At 48.4% G+C, this 17,410-nt stretch overlaps 1 protein-coding gene across 6 annotated transcripts in view; it reads right to left on the reverse strand.

The window, feature by feature from the left end:
• Positions 1-5,851: 5,851 nt before the first annotated feature.
• The window catches only part of YDJC (YdjC chitooligosaccharide deacetylase homolog), a 128,168-nt gene continuing 116,609 nt past the window's right edge, over positions 5,852-17,410 (reverse strand). For all 6 annotated transcript variants that reach the window (XM_079957103.1, XM_079957102.1, XM_079957100.1 and 3 more), the window contains 4 exons: positions 17,209-17,368; positions 15,089-15,188; positions 10,424-10,601; positions 5,852-8,426 (listed from right to left, as the gene is read on the reverse strand). In XM_079957103.1, the coding sequence (XP_079813229.1) occupies positions 8,072-8,426; positions 10,424-10,601; positions 15,089-15,188; positions 17,209-17,368 (793 nt within the window). In that variant the 3' untranslated portion in view covers positions 5,852-8,071. The remainder of the gene's footprint in view (positions 8,427-10,423; positions 10,602-15,088; positions 15,189-17,208; positions 17,369-17,410) is intronic.

A 17,410-nucleotide genomic window follows, 5' to 3' on the forward strand; every position in this document is an offset into this window, starting at 1 on the left:
CCCAGCCAAAGCCGGGCTCAGGGTGGCTAACAACAATCAAATAATCCAACATTCTAAAAACATTTCATTATAAAAATTAATTAAAATCAAAATGATGGCAACCGTTAATCAAAATTCTGTGCAGATTGCCAGAGGAGGGAGTCAGGCTGCGCCCTGACCAAAGGCCAAGTGGAACAGCTCTTGTCTTGCAGGCCCTGCGGAAAGATGTCAGGTCCCGCAGGGCCCTAGTCTCTTGTGACAGAGCGTTCCACCAGATTGGAGCTGCAGCCGAGAAAGCCCCGGCTCTAGTTGAGGCCAGCCTAACCTCTCTGTGGCCTGGGACCTTCAGGATGTTTTTATTTGCAGACCCTAGGTTCCTCTGTGGGACATACCAGGAGAGGCGGTCCTGTAGGTACGAGGGTCCTAGGCCATATAGGGCCTTAAAGGTTAAAACCAGCACCTTAAACCTGATCCTGTACTCCACCGGGAGCCAGTGCAGCTGGTATAGTACCAGATGAATGTGATCTCGCAGTGAAGACCCCATAAGGAGTCTCGCCGCGGCATTCTGCACCCGCTGGAGTTTCTGGGTCAGTCTCAAGGGCAGCCCCACGTCAAGCTAGTTACAATAATCCAGTCTGGAGGTGACCGTCGCGTGGATCACAGTGGCTAGGTCAGGGCGAGGGAGGTAAGGAGCCAACTGCTTAGCTTGGCGGAGATGAAAAAATCCCTCCTTTGTTATAGCTGTAATCTGCGCCTCCATAGAGGGAGGTATCGAAGATTACACCTAAGCTCTTAATGGATGGTGCTGGCACTAACTGCACCTCCGCAAGAGATGGGAGTTGCCCCTTAATCCCATATCGTCCCGTCCCAGCCAGAGGACCTCTGTTTTCGAAGGATTTAACTTCAACCGGCTCCCACGTAACCATCCAGCCACAGCTTCCAGACATCTGGTCAGTGTGTCTGGGGCCGACTCAGGATGGCCATCCATCAACAGATAGAGTTGGGTGTCATCGGTATACTGATGGCAACCCAGCCCAAAACTCCGGACAAGCTGGGCGAGGGGGTGCATAAAGATGTTAAAAAGCATCAGGGAGAGAATCGCACCCTGAGGCACTCCACACACCAAGGAGTGGCGCGATGACAATTCCCCCCCAAGCGCCACCCTCTGTCCCCGACCAGAGAGAAACGAGCGCAGCCATTGAAGGACTGTGCGCTGGATCCCCACGTCGGCAAGGCGGTGGTCCAGGAGTTCGTTATCGACCATGTTGAAGGCTGCTGACAGGTCTAGAAGAATCAGCAGCCCCGACCCGCCTCGATTCAGCTGCCTGCGGGGATCATCTGTTAGGGCGACCAGAGCCGTCTCGGTCCCATGACCAGCGCGGAAGCCGGACTGGAATGGATCCAGAGCCGATGTTTCATCCAGAAACCTGCCAAGCTGTTCAGCAACCGCTCTCTCAATCACCTTACCCAGGAATGGAAGATTCGAAACCGGGCAGTAATTGGATAGATCTAAGGGATCTAATGATGTTTTCTTTAAGAGCGGGCGCACCACTGCCTTCTTCAGTTCACCTGGGAACAAATTGATGATATCCCCCAGGGGGGCCCGCACCTCGTCTGGACACGCTCTAATCAGCCAAGACGGGCACAAGTCGAGAGGACAGGTGGTGGGCTTTCCAGCTCGGAGGATTCTGTCCACATCGGCTAGGGATATCCGGTCAAAGTGGTCCAATACTGGACCCGAGGACAGTCGAGGGGCCTCCAGTTCCTTTATTGTATCCAAATTGGCAGGGAGGTCATGGCGGAGCAACAGGACCTTCTCCGCAAAAAAGCTTGCAAATGCCTCACAGCTGTGTGTCAAATGGTTATATAATTTGGCTGTCCTTCAAGGGACGTTAAAGACCTAATTATACTAAATAATTGCGCCAGGCGAGAACTAGCAGATGCAATGGAGGCCGAGAAGTAAGACTTCTTAGCGGCCTTCACTGCGATCCCATGTGGCCAGCATGACTAAGCCGCTTCTGGCAAACCAGAGCAGTGCACGGAAATGCCGTTTACCTTCCCGCCAGAGCAGTACCTATTTATCTACTTGCACTGTGACGTGCTTTCGAACTGCTAGGTTGGCAGGAGCAGGGACCGAGCAACGGGAGCTCACCCCGTCGTGGGGATTCGAACCACTGACCTTCTGGTCAGCAAGTCCTAGGCTCTGTGGTTTAACCCACAGCGCCACCCGTGTCCCTAGACTTTAGCCTACCATAATGTATTTTTGTACACATTACTTTGCTGGAGAGCTGCACCGCAGAATTCAGAAACGGTTTCTGCAGGGTCGCAGAGGGCGCTTAGGTGCGATCTCAGTGGCTGCTAGGAGCTGGATATTCCAGCCCTCAACAAGCTCAATGAGTCGCCAGGGGGAGCAAGGTCCCGCAAGGCTTGGTGGAATCTATCAGGGTCCATCAGCCTCTGCGGGCGAGCCCAAATCGGCTCACCACCTAAGCAGGGTGGGGGTGGAAAGTCAATCCTGGCTTTCAGAGCGGAGACTTCCGGGTTAGCGCTTCCGGCAATGGCGGAGCTCCTCCGAACGGGAGGAACTTGCTCCGTGAAAAGTAGGGTCTGAACCGCCACAGCGAAGGCGGAGACCCACTGAAATCACAGGCGGAAGAATCCTGTGAACTTGGGATTCGGCTGGCACCCTTTGCGCCTCCCCTACTCACGGGGAAACCCTGTTCTGGGGATCCGGAGCGACGTGGGGTGAGCGGCGCAGTGCTTTGAATCGACTGCTTCTTTCACAGAGTGAAGCCGCATTGCTGCTGCCGGAGAGCGCTGACTTTTTCCTGTGGACAATTGGACAATTCGAGAATGTCGACAGGAGAAGCCTTAGTAACTGCATTTTGCAAGACAAATTATCTGCTGGAACAGCTTCATAAAAAATTGGATGTTATGATTACTAAAACTGACATTTTGGGACCAAAAGTGAGCACCAATACAGAAATTACTCAGGATTTGACACAGGAATCTATTTTAGCAGGACAAATTGCTGAAAAGGAGGAGAAAGTTGCTGTTGTCGAACCTAAAGCAATACAAGGGGGAGCTTTAGTCTTACAGAGGCTAATCAAAGACTATAAGTTGAGGCCCTTTGAAACTAGAAAAAGGCAGACTTTGAAGATCGGAGCCTGGCCTGGACTGGAAAAGGAAAGTTGGAAAGATCCCTCTATGCAGGGATTAACTGACTTTTGGAATATGGACTTGGGTCAGGAGGAGATTGGAGCCCGGGGGGCCTTTGGAGTTGGAGGAATTTTGAAATATGTCCTGAAATACTTTATGGATCCTAGCTTTAATTGTGGAAATTTGGCTGACCTGTCAAGAGGGAGTGGAGGTGTTCTTGGATTGGAGTTTCCTCGAGATCTGCTCTTTAGCATCAAAGAATATAAAGAAGAACTGCAGAAGGGATGTGGAAAAGAGTTAAGAGCCTCGGACATAAGATCTCCAGGTTGATGGACTGTATGGAGTGGACGGAAGTGTCTGTCAGAGCCCGAGACCGGGGAGAGGAGATGGTGGAAGAAGATTGGAAGATTTAAAATCTATATATAGAAATATTGTAAAATTAATGAGTGACAGGAAAATGTTGGAATGAATTTTTATGGCCTTAGTAGAAATGCTATAAGGAGTTAAGTTTAAATAAGTATACCAATTTTAATGGAAATAAGATTAAAAATATCTTAAGACATTTATATGATAGAAAATGGAGAAAGATGGAAAGGAATTGCTAAAACAATTAATGGAAGTGGAATACAAAGAGGGAGGTGAGAGGAGGTCGATGATATAAGGGAATGAAAGTTAGAATATGGAAAAGGAATGATGTATGTTTTTAAATTGTTTTTGTTTTGTTTATTATGTTGGGTGAGGTGTTGAGGTTGTGTTTTGTATATTGTATTGTTTTATTTTTTCTTGTTCTTGTTCTTCCTTTTTTTTGTTTCTCTCTTTTCTTTCTTTTTCCTTTTAAAAAAAGCAATAAATATTATTTAAAAAAAAAATCCTGGCTTTCAGAGCGTAGTGATCAGACCATGGCACCTTCATCGAAGGAGACATGATCACATCTATACCGATGCCAAAGATCAAATCCAGCATGTGGCCTGCTTGATGTGTGGGGCCCGAAACAAACTGGGAGAGCCCTAGTGTCGCCATGGAAGACACCAGGTCCAGAGCCTGTGAGGAGGGAGTGGTATCAGCATGGATGTTGAAGTCCCCCAATACCAATACGTTAGGGAACTCCAATGCCCAGCCGGCCACCGCCTCCAGCAGGCCTGACAGGGTGGCTGCTGGTGCGCTAGGTGGCCAGTACACCAGCCAGACAGCCAAGCTCTCCTCGGAGCCCCACACTAGGCCAACACATTCAATGCCGGGGATCGATGGCGATGGTAGAGCCCTGAAAGAACAATCTTCCCGGATTAATAATGCCACCCCTCCCCCCCAGCCCACAGTCCGTGACTGGTGGAGGACGGAGAAACCCGGGGGCGCCAACAGTGGCATAGCATGGGGGTGCAGGGGGGCCGGGCGCAACATCTGGGGGGGCGCGCTCACACTCGCAGCTCTTTGCCCCCTGCTAAAATCCACAGGTTAGGGGGCACAAATTACTTGCCTTGCCCTGGCTGCTGACAACCACGCTACGCCATTGGGCGCCATCTCTCGTAAGGTAACAGTTTCCCCTTCGCGCACCCAGGTCTCCGCCACACAAGCCAGGTAAAGAAATCTCGCAGGGTGGCGGTTTTGTGGCCTATAGAACTGGCATTGCACAACACCAGTGACGGAGGTGAGTAATCCTTGCTCACCCTACCCTCATCTCTCGGGATGGGGCGCAGATTGGAAGGGGTACGAGCTTATCGGTATCTTGATCCCCTTCGCCTATAACATCTGCCCCCCCGCCATACCTCCTTCGCCCCTCCACGGTAGCAATCCCAAGCCTCATACTAGCCTCCATTTACAAAACAGAAAAACAAAACAAACCAAAAACAATTATACCAAAACAAAACCAATCCCCACCCCACTCAATATCCAACCCCAAACCAAAATAAAACGGAACAAAATAAAAAATGCATAAATAAAAACCACTGTTCATGGTGGTACAACAAAGTATTAAGTAAAAACACCTTTAAAACACTTTAAAATATATAAAAACACTTTTAACATTTGCTGCTGCAGCACCAGTGTCCTTAAAACTGTGGCGGTGGTGAGCCTGGGCCCAGGCCCCTAGGCCTGGTGGAATTAGCCTGAGGAGGGAGCGGCCTTCCCCAACACTCACGGTGCAGCAGCAGCAGGATCTTGGGCTTCCTGCACCTCTGTGATGTCAGGGTAGTTCAGCCAATCACCAGAGGCTTCATCGGCACCAAGGCCCCTTGTTTTGCTGCAGTTAGTGAAGATGCATGTAAGGGAAAGCAATAATGAGGAAGACAAGAGCTTGTAAATTCATGCTGTAATTCAAAAGTATATTACCTCCAGTATCAAAGGCAGTATGTCTGAACAATCTCTGTTCCTGAGGACGCAAGGACAGAGCATGACTGCACCCACGTACCGTTTGTGGACTTCCTAAGGCATGTTGGAGGCTTGACAGGACTTTAGCCTGATTCAGCGGGGCTCTTGATGTTCTGAGACAATACTGAGCTAGATAGCTGTCTGACTTTGCATAAGGCAGCTTCCTTTGTCCCAGCAGTGAGATTTACTTCTGAGTGGGCATACGTAGGATTGCAATGTACAGTCCTTAGGGCTCTTATGGAAAACCTGTTATGAACTTAGTAGATTCGGTGAGTCTTGGGTTGTTTCTGTTCTTTGCCTCCCACTTCCACCCCAACCTTCCAGCCCAGCAATAATCCACAACTGGGAATGTTGAAAAAGAATAAGGAAATACAAATTTATTGCGACCCTGATGATGGAACTGCAATGGCGACCTCAGCAGAGCAACGTGACATGCCTGGTCCGAAGTAATTTTAGCGGGTCAAAACTATCATTGTGCCTGTTGCCGGCATCCGTCTGTCTCGAGAGACAATGGAGTGAGCCTCTGGGGGCGAAGTCAAACAGCTAAGGTGGCAGCACTGAAATGACCTCTCCAGGGTGCTGGTTGGGTGTGTATGGAGGTCCTGGGCTGACAAGCCCCGCCCTCTCGGCCTCGTCAATGTGATCCAAAGGAAAGCACAGCAATACGCTTGGCTGGGCTGCAAGAGTTGCCAGAAGGAGGCGTTCCAAGACACCACCCAACCCTCTCAGGGGCTCCACAATGAATTTGTGTAAGGTTTGCTCCATAGATGGGCTACCTTCCCATCTGCCCCTCACTTCCCTCCACAGCATGAGCAGAAACCACTTCCTTGACCCTTGGGCCCATTATTGGTTTCATCCATTCGGTCCGCCAGAGCCTCTCTTCGCATGCAGGGGGAAGTCGCCTGGTTTAGCCGGCCAGTCAAAGCTGTTCCTGGGGTGCGGCTGCTGTCACATGCTGACAGCTTCCAGGAGCCGCAGGTGAGAGCTAGGTGTAGGGTGGGGCCCAAAGGTGGACAAACCATGATGTGTCCCCCACCAGAGGCACTATCCTTCCCCTGGCACACCGTAAACCCCATGATTGTGCTTAAGAGGCGGCTACTGGGATACATAAGTGGGAAGAGACAGATCAGGGGTATTTCACTGGGAGCCAGACATGACTGACCACACCCTTTCTCCCACTCCCTGTATGGCTGGTTGTCAGCTGACACTAGGGGATCCCACTCATCTGCATACCCAAGGCAGCCTTTTGGTTCTGTCTGGTCCCAATGATAACTCCAAGAAACAGAACCATATTAAGCCAAGGGTTGATTTGATGGCCATCTCAAAGCCAGAATAGACTGGATGCAGATGTTCAGTGACTATAGCATGCACAGTCCTCTTTAAAAAGAAATTGGGGCAGAGGGAGTTAATATTTTGTTTCCACATCACCTGCATGTGCTGAAACCTTCGTTTAATTTGTGGGTAAACCCAGTTTGCCTCCAAAATGATTGGCACAGGGCCACTTGTTAGAATCATGCAACAATGGACCCCTATGGTCTAGGTCTCTGCAAAGAATGACTTGTCTGTGTATGTCAGCTCCTAACACACAAAGCACTAAATTCGGGGACCCCACCGTTCCCCAAGATGGAATCCTTCAGGAATATTTCTGCCATTGTGCCAATAAATCGATTTGTACATTTCACATTCTGTTCGCTATCCTCATGGTGCAAGCGGTGTTTTTCATGCACACCGGCTGACAGCATTCTACGCCAACCCAACTGCCCACAACATTCGGCAGCCTGCAAATTTGTTCAACAGCCAAATTTCCAAACTTGTGACAGTGAAGCTGGCATTTAACACCAGGACTCGTGTGTCCCCTTGCCTCTCCAGAAAAAGTGAAATAAATTGTCTGAACTAAGGACACAGATGCCAATTCCCCACAATTTATGTACGTGGTCCAGTTCAGCTTTTATTGGCGAGGCAGGTGGCTGACCTTAGTGAAGAGCATAATGGACCAGTATCTTTAGACCAGGCACGTCCAACTTCCAGAAGACTGCGATCTACTCCCACTATAAAAAACTGGCAGTGATCTACCCATTGAATTGACCACAGTTGTTGAGCTTTTTGGGGAGAGGGGGGGCATCGATCAGGATACCATGATCAACCAGAGACACCCTGCGATTGGACATGCCTGCTGTAGACAAATAGCATGTTGAATTGGCAGATCCAAATGTATATTTTTCTATACCAGAGTTCAAACCAGAGGCCCAACCCACAATGACAGACCCATATAGTTTCCTATGCAATCTTTCCTGCTCCTAGAACCATCTGATCTACAGATCCTACCCCGCTGGTCCTGTTACTGTCCAAGCTTTCCCTTCCTAGGGATACAACTTCTGCTCCCCAGTGCTGTGAAAATGGGGCACAACCTCTGTCCTGAGCTGCAAAGGGTGGAAGCTCTCCTTGCAAAGGGAGCCTCTGTGCCACACCATGCGGTCTATTTTCTTTTTTGGGGGGATGGTTCTTAACTCTGCACCTCACTCTGCATCACGCTTAGCCTGGCCCGGCCCAGCCAGCAACAACTGCAGCGTCACATCCCAAGGTCTTTAAATGCACAGAGCTGGATGTTCCTTGTTCTGTAGTGGCTCTGCAACTCTGCTTTCTTGAGCGTCTCAAGTTCGTGCAATCGTTCCCAGGACTGCGAGAAATCGTCGGGCCCCTCACCGCAGCCCCCAACTGGCGGGACACTGGGGTACCCTGGATGCGTCATCAGCTCAATGGTTACAGTTCTGGTTTCTTGATCTGAGTGTGACAGCGAGTCAGGAGAAATGGAGGAGTCTTCTTCGGGCAGGTAAGCCGCTGTAGCGTTATCAATGGCCCCCAGGATGTTGGTAATGGACATGTTTTTGCCCATGGTGCTGAGGCCTATATATATATCCGGCCACCTGTGAAAGGAGGAAGATGAGCGTTTAATCGCAAAAGCAGTGCTGAAGCAGCAAGCATTTTCCACCTCCTTTTTTTTTTTTTTTTTTTGCCCAATCATGAAATGCAATCTATTTGAAGCGAAATATTGCAATTTTGAGATTGCCGTGGTGCCAGAACCTTCCTGCTCTGTAACGTGCTGTGAGGCATAAAGATCACAATCGGTAGGAGGGGGGAAGGGGGATTCATCTTCGAGCTGTCAGTTGATTAATGGAATCTTGGTTAATTAATCACATCAGTTTTACTTGGCTGATTAGGTAAAGGTAAAGGTAAAGGTAAAGGTACCCCTGCCCGTACGGGCCAGTCTTGACAGACTCTGGGGTTGTGCGCCCATCTCACTTAAGAGGCCAGGGGCCAGCGCTGTCCGGAGACACTTCCGGGTCACGTGGCCAGCGTGACATCGCTGCTCTGGCGAGCCAGAGCCGCACACGGAAACGCCGTTTACCTTCCCGCTGGTAAGCGGTCCCTATTTATCTACTTGCACCCGGAGGTGCTTTCGAACTGCTAGGTTGGCAGGCGCTGGGACCGAGCAGCGGGAGCGCACCCCGCCGCAGGGATTCGAACCGCCGACCTTTCGATAGGCAAGTCCTAGGCGCTGAGGCTTTAACCCACAGCGCCACCTGCGTCCCATGCGCCACCTGCGTCCCATACTTGGCTGATTAGTAGTTCACTAATCATGGCCGCCAGACACCAGTCTCCTGGGATGGCATTGCTGAGGCTGCAGTATACATGGGAGTGCCTTCTCACGATGCTGGGGAGAGGGAAAGGTGGAGAGCCTTGTGCCTTCCAGATGTTCTGGCCTACAATTCCCATACTATACACATCATCATTATTATTATACAATTAAAGGTAAAGGTAAAGGGACCCCTGACCATTAGGTCCAGTCGTGGCCGACTCTGGGGTTGCGGCGCTCATCTCGCTTTATTGGCCGAGGGAGCCGGCGTACAGCTTCCGGGTCATGTGGCCAGCAGGACTAAGCCGCTTCTGGTGAACCAGAGCAGCGCACGGAAACGCCGTTTACCTTCCCGCCAGAGCGGTACCTATTTATCTACTTGCACTTTTACATGCTTTCAAGCTGCTAGGTGGGCAGGAGCAGGGACCGAGCAACGGGAGCTCACCCCATTGCAGGGATTCGAACCGCTGACCTTCTGATCGGCAAGTCCTAGGCTCTGTGGTTTAACCCACAGCGGCACCCGCATCCCTCCTATTATACAATTAATTGTACATTTATTCAGAATCCAATTAAAACAATTTCATTTAATTAATTCAACCAAACAAACAGATAGACATTATCTAGTGATACCAGCTTTTTTTCTTTTCTTTTTTACACCTCCAGTGCCCCCCCTGCCTCCTTGCCTCTTAGAACCACCCTAGGTAATCTCACCCACCTCAAGGGGCGTGGTACTGCCCAATGTTTTAGAGGAAGAACGCTTTTGTTGTTGCAGAATCTTAGAGAATGGGAAAGGGAATACCTATTTGGGGATGATGTTTGCCATTTGCAATATTTGCAAGAATTTATATTTTTTGGGGTGGGGTGGGGGGAAATCTGTTGAGCAATTAGTCTCTGAACCATTTCACCCAAACAGAAGGCTCTCTCCATAAGGCACACCAAGCCTTCTAGAGACACTAGGACTATTCTGCTTATGAAATCTTGCGTTTTGGACACATGACTCTTCTTCCCCAGTCTTCCACTGGATCACTTTAGTAATAGTTATCATTCGAGTTGTTTTAACTTGCTGGCCAGTGACTCTCTCGTCTCCCTGCTCTTATTCTCGCTTGTTTTTTTAAAAAATGATTGTATCTTGCTTTTATAATAATCGTATTTTAGCCATTTTTTTAAAATCCTGGTCTATGGCCATAATAAACGGAAACTCTCTTTAAGGCACTCGGTGAGCTGGAAACTATGGGAACTGAGAAGAAAGCCAAGCACTGGCAAAAACCAGAGTTGCAGATTGCTCACCTTATTTTGTGTTTCCTAAACACATCCACCGTGTTTAGGGAGTCCTTCTCCACACCCAGGTAAAAGGCCATTAAGCGCGGGTCTATCCAATCGCAGCGGGGAAGGTCTGGCTCAATGGGGACTCGAGTATAGGTGATCCCATAATCCTCCAGCACCTGTGCAAATACGTTTCTGATCTCTGGAAGAGAAAAGGTTACTAGGAAGTCCCTCTTCAAGGAAGTAAAGACACCCCTGACCATTAGGTCCAGTCGTGGCCGACTCTGGGGTTGTGGCGCTCATCTCGCTTTATTGGCCGAGGGAGCCGGCGTACAGCTTCCGGGTCATGTGGCCAGCATGACTAAGCCACTTCTGGCGAACCAGAGCAGCACACGGAAACGCCGTTTACCTTCCCACCAGAGTGGTACCTATTTATCTACTTGTGCTTTGATGTGCTTTCGAACTGCTAGGTTGGCAGGAGCAGGGACCGAGCAACGGGAGCTCACCCTGTCGCGGGGATTCGAACCGCCGACCTTCTGATCGGCAAGCCCTAGGCCCTGTGGTTTTTCTTTTGAGTCCAAGTCCATTATCGGCTCTGCTCTCTTGCTCCTGGCTGATTCAATTCCCTGGGAAGAGGAACTGACTGTGAAACCCCTCTGTAGCTCTGTGAGGGGAATAGGGGCCTTCTGACAACTCTCAGCATCCTTAACAAACTACAGCTCCCAGAATTCTCTGGGGGGGAAAGCTACGGCTGTTTGTAAACAGCCGTAGCTTTCCCCTCAGAGAATTCTGGGAGCTGTAGTCATGGTGCCGTCATGGAGAACCAGTGTGGTGCAGTGGTTAGAGCAGGTTAGTCCAATGCATGGCTCAAGGGACACATGCAGCCCAGGTGCTGGGCTTTGGGAAGAAGGGTCTGACAGGGTCTGAGAGTCCTCCCTCCTCCTTCCCAAAGCCCTGCCAGCACCCCACAAGAACTGCGGGGTGTTTGTGTGTGTCAAATTTTGGCCTCCCTCCCTGCATGAAGGCAGTGTGTGGTATGAGAAGTTGGGCCATCCCAAAGGGCCACGACTGCGCAGATTCTGTTAGCCCAGAAATGGAAAGATGGTATACAATTCTGACCAAAGAGGAGCGGCAGACAAAACTGATGAACTATATGCTGAGATGGCAAAACTTACAGGAAATATCAGAAACCAGGAATAGGAGGTCTTTAATGAAGAATGGAGAAAGTTTATACAGTCATACCTCGGGTTGAATGTGCTTCAGGTTCAGCGCATTCGGGTTGCGCTTCGCGGCAACCTGGAAGTAACAGACTGCGTTACTTCCAGGTTTCTCCGCTTGCGCATGCGCAGATGCTCAGAATGACGTCACGTGCATGCGCGGAAGCGGCAAAACACGACCTGCGCACAAACGCTGCCGCGTCTTACGTTCCATTCAGGCTGCGAAAGGGGCTCTAGAATGGATCCCGTTCGCATCCTGAGGTACCACTGTAATTGATTTGAAAAACGATTGTAAACAATTACATACACTGGTAGGATCGACAGAAAACTTGTAGTAAAAATCTGAACTATGGACTGGCAAAGGATTTATAAGAATAGAGTTATGAAAGAGATGCAAAGGGGGAAATCATTAAATTAAGATCCACAATGGGGAGGGAGGGAAGTCAAAGGGGATTATATGTCTATGTTTTTCATTCGTTTGTTTATGTAAACTAGAAAATGGAAAAATAAAATTTGTATTAAAAAAGAAAAGTTGGGCCACCCTCAGTTAGAGTGTCGGGCTAAGACCTGGGAGACCAGAATTCAAATCCCCACTCCGCCATGAAGCTCACTGGGCGACACTGGGCCAGAATCTCTGCCTCTCAGCCTAACCTACCTCGCCAGGTTGTTGTGGCAGATTGAATGAGGATGGGGAGAGCCACGTATACCACCGTGAGCTCCCTGGAGAAGAAGCAGGGGACTGATTTACTCTCTTTCTCTTAGTTTAAGCCTTTACAAGCTGCAAGGTCTCAATGTTTGGGATTGGAGTATCATTTTGTTTCGTTTTATATAAGTTTTATTAATTTTTCTGTTTTCCAATTTAAAATACAGTGGTACCTCGGGTTGCATTTGCTTCAGGTTACATACGCTTCAGGTTACAGACTCCGCTAACCCAGAAATATTACCTCGGGTTAAGTACTTTGCTGAAATTGTGCTCTGGTGGTGCGGCAGCAGCAGCAGGAGGCCCCATTAGCTAAAGTGGTGCTTCAGGTTAAGAACAGTTTCAGGTTAAGAATGGACCTCCGGAACGGATTAAGTACTTAACCCGAGGTACCACTGTACTAATTTTTACATCCTTAAGATATCAAAGGCTTCCCCTTCTTCTCTTCCCATTGTTCATTTTACATACTATAAATCCTTGCATATTTTACAAAAACTATACCATTCAGTATTCCATTATTGCATCCATCAGAACTTATTTACACTGTTGAATTCATCTTAATGCTGCCAGCACTTTCAGCTGTACGCAATGATTTCCCATATATCCAATAAATGTTTCCCAGTCTTCAATGTTATGTTCTTCTTGTACTCTTATTCTATATCATTTTGTACCATGGCAGAACAGCTTGTAATATCCTGAAGGCAGTGCCTTGGGTGTGGGGGTGGATAGGGCAGGAATACAGAGAACCACTGCAGATGAACTGCAGACTGAATGGGAAGAGAAAGAGCTCCTCTTGGGATGGGTGTGAGTGACATGGAACTGGAACCAGATCCATTCTTAAACCAGCTTCCCAAGCACCGAGACTGTGGCACTGCCGGGTACTGTGAGAGACAAGGCTGGGACCTCCCTGCTTTCAGATTGTCACTGGAACACCTGCTCTTTGAGCTGGCGAAGCAATGAAATAGACTCCCAATAGATTCTCGCAACAGCAGCGAGACTGTTGGTGGCCAGTTACTGGAAAGGAAATAATATCCCAAATAAAAAAAGGGAATGGTTAAGTAAATTATGCGAGTATCTGCAATTAGCCAAATTGACTGACGTAATAAGGCATTAATCTAAAACTATGGTACAGAAACAATGGGAATGCTTAAATGAATATTTACAGAAACAGGGCTCAAATACGAAAGTTTGGTTGTGCTTAGACTAACCTTGTGAAGAATATAGAGAATACAAAGAATTGATGGATTACGAATGAACTTAAAGAAAGGAAGTGACTGAAGAACAGATGTTAAAATGAACTAGATAACCAAGAGACATGTTGTGAATGTGGTGGAAGTCTGTTATAATATTCTAACTAGGATTTATATACTGAAAACGTTTGAAATATGAATTTGGTATTTTGGTTATGGAAAGTATTTTTTCTCTTCTTTCTTTTCCTTGCTTCTTTTCATCTATCTTTCATCCCTTTGCTTTTCTAATCTACATTTTGAAAAATGCGTAGATAAATGTTTTTATTGTTCAGTATTGTTTCTATTTCTTTTTTTCTTTTCTTTTCTTGTAATATTCAATAAAATTTAATAAAGACGTATTAAAAAGGGGGGGGGGGAATAGACTCCCGCCACGCTTTAGGCAACCTTAGCAGGACAGGTAACCTGACCCGAGGCAGCTGCCTGCAAACTGTGAGCTCAAGCCCTGGAGAGGTGCAGGAGGCAGGGGGGGCCTCCAGTCCTTCAGTGTCAGAGAGCCCCCATCATCTAAGGCATTAGGGCTAGAGAGGGAACCGGCCTTGAGTCCAGAAGCCTGTCTGTGTGGTCCTTGGCACTCTCTCCCCAGGGCTTGTCTCCTTTCCAAGCACCCTCTCCCCAGACCTCGGCCTTTCTTCCCTGTTTCTGCCTGACTAGGGATGCAGGCGGCGCCGTGGTCTAAACCACGGAGCCTCTTGGGCTTGCCGATCGGAAGGTCGGCGGTTTGAATCCCTGCGATGGAGTGAGCTCCCGTTTCTCTGTCCCAGCTCCTGACAACCTGGCAGTCCGAAAGCATGCCAGTGCAAGTAGATAAATAGGTACCGCTGCGGCGGGAAGGTGAACGGCATTTCCATGCGCTCTGGCTTCCGTCGCGGTGCTCCATTGCGCCACAAGTGGTTTAGTCCTGCTGGCCACATGACCCAGAAAGCTGTCTGCGGACAAACGCCGGCTCCCTCAGCCTGAAAGCGAGATGAGTGCCACAACCCCATACAGTGCTACCTTGGGTTAAGAACTTAATTCGTTCTGGAGGTCCGTTCTTAACCTGAAACTGTTCTTAACCTGAGGTACCACTTTAGCTAATGGGGCCTCCTGCTGCCACTGCACAATTTCTGTTCTCATCCTGAAGCAAAGTTCTTAACCCGAGGTATTATTTCTGGGTTAGCGGAGTCTGTAACCTGAAGTGTATGTAACCTGAAGTGTCTGTAAGCCGAGGTACCAATGTAGTCACCTTTGACTGCACCATAGCTGTCAACGTTTCCCTTTTTTTAAGGGAAATTCCCTTATTCCGAATAGGATTCCTCACAAGAAAAGGGAAAAGTTGACAGCTATGGATTGCACTTAACTGTCCAGGAATCTTTGGCCTTTTTTTACCTCTGCCTGACTGGAATGTGTCCTGGAACTCGGACCAGGCCTCTCGCTCCCCTAATGGAGGGGAGAGGGTGCGTGCGGAAAGATTAAAATCCGTATGTGTGGCCCCACAGGGTGGAAAAGGTGTGTCATCCTTGCCTAAGGTGTGGATTTGCCTTACCTGGGAGGACGTGAACATGCTGGTGTCCGTCCATGTGTTGAGGCAGGTGACCTGTGAGCTTACGGAATAAGTCAACCTGCGCAGTTAGTTCGTGTTTCACCTAGGAATGTAAAAGGAAAGGAGGGCAGGTGAGGAGAGTTGCTGTGTATATGAAGAAGATGCCCTTCATTTAGAAAACAAAAACAAAAAACAAGTGAGGAAGCAGGGCCAGATGGAGATGTTCAGAGGCTCTAAGCACTGGAAATTTACATAAATTAATAACTTATTTTTCTTATACACCAGCTATCTGACTGGGTCGCCACAGCCACTCGGGGGCAACTTCCAGCAAAAGTACAGGAACAATAACATCAAATGTTAAAACTTTCACCAAACAGAAAAACACCTACAGAAAAATTACCGTATTTTTCGCTCTATTGGACACAGTTTTTCCCCTCCAAAAATTGAGGGGAAATGTGTGTGCGTCCTATGGAGCGAATGCAGGCTTGTGCCATAGCCGCACGCAACCCCTCCGGCAGGGAGAGGCTGCACGGGGCTATGGCTTCTTTAGCCCTGCGCAGTGTCTCCCGGCAAGGAGAGGCTGCACGGGGCTAAAGGGGAAGCCAAAACAGCGAGCGGGATCCATCCCGCTCGCTGCCTTGCCTTCTCCCATAGCTGCGCGCAACCCCTCTGACAGGGAGAGGTTGTGTGCAGCCTGTACGCTGCTCTTTGGGGCTGGGGGGGGATATTTTTTTTCTTGATTTCCCCCCCCCCCCTAAAAACTGGGTGCACCCTATGGTCCGGTGCGCCCTATGGTGCAAAAAATACGGTATATAACTATTCTTTCAGATTTGCCAGGAAGGCATTCCACAGGTAGGGTGCCACTACCAAGAAGGCCCTCTGCCTGGTTCCCTATAACTTCACTTCTCGCAGTGAGGGAACTGCCTACGAAATACTACATAATTATTTAACTCTTTCAGATCTGCCAGGAAGGCGTTCCACAGAAAGGGTGCCACTACCAAGAAGGCCCTCTGCCTGGTTCCCTGTAATTTCACTTTTCACAGTGAGAGAACCACCAGAAGGCCCTCACTGGTGGACCTGAGGGTCTGTGCTGAACGATGGGGGTGGAGACGCTACTTCACTTATAGAGGGCCCCCACCCCTGCAAGTAATTCAAAATAAGAACAATACAAAATAAAATCTTATTTCTTTGAGATGACACAAAACTTCCATGCACGCTGAAATGTGCATGCATGCGCATGGTCCACCTATCTCACCATGTTTCGACACCAAGGATCTCCCAAACCTGGCCCAACAGACCTCCCCACTATCCTGTGAAGGTGTTTTGGGGTTAGCCTTGCCCGCCTGCCCCTACACCTGATGTCAGACATAATGTCAGGTGTGGTCAGGTAAGGTCAAAGAAAGCTTAAAGTGGGCTTTAGTTATTAACTTTCTGCCTAAGTTTAATAGTGGTCTTGTAAGGTAATAAAAGCATTCTGGGAAATGATATATAATGAGATGAAAAAATTGTTTAAATTAACTTTTGCAACAAAAAAACCCCAACAGAGGCTTTTTTATCAGGAATTATAGGTGCAGATATTCGAAGGGAGCAGAAAAGACTTTTTATGTATGCCATGACAGCCGTCCGGATGTTATTAGCTCAAAGATGGAAAGAAGATAAAGTCCCTACCAGAGAAGAATGGCAAATCAAATTGTTGGACTAGGCCGAAATGGCAAAACTAACCAGGAAGCTCAGGACTCAAGAAGACCAGAACTTTAACAAAGAATGGGGGGGAAATATAATTTATCTTGGAGACCACTGTAAACAGATGAAAACACTAGCAGGATTACAGTAACACTTGTAATGTAGCAATGGAGACAATGGAATGATATAAAATATGGATTATTGGGAAAAATGCAGTAGAAAAGACTCAGTAATAGGACCTATGGAGAGGAGGGGGGAAGTCCAGAGATTCAGAGGAATCTGCAAATGTGGAAACGTATGATGGTATTGTTATAATTTTATAATTGTAAAACCGAATAAAAGCTATTTCAAATGATAATAATAATAGGCGCCACATGGTTTCTCCCACAGTCGATACCACCAGGGCTAGCAAGCAAAGCCCTGCATGCGTGTCCTCCTACCTCAGACATGTTCAAGAGACCATCGGCCAATGCTCTCCGGATCCCCATCTTTCCGTGGAAAAACCCTTCTTCGTTGAGCAACGTGGACTTCGCTTTCAACGCCGGGCAAACAGGAGAGCCCTCAGAAAGGTTGGCATGGAGCCCTATTGGAATGTGATACCTAGGGAGGATGCATTTCAAAACGCCAGTTAATTTCCAGCTC

Source organism: Podarcis cretensis, assembly GCF_951804945.1.
Source record: "Podarcis cretensis genome assembly, chromosome: 16".
NCBI classification, from domain to species: Eukaryota; Metazoa; Chordata; class Lepidosauria; order Squamata; family Lacertidae; genus Podarcis; species Podarcis cretensis.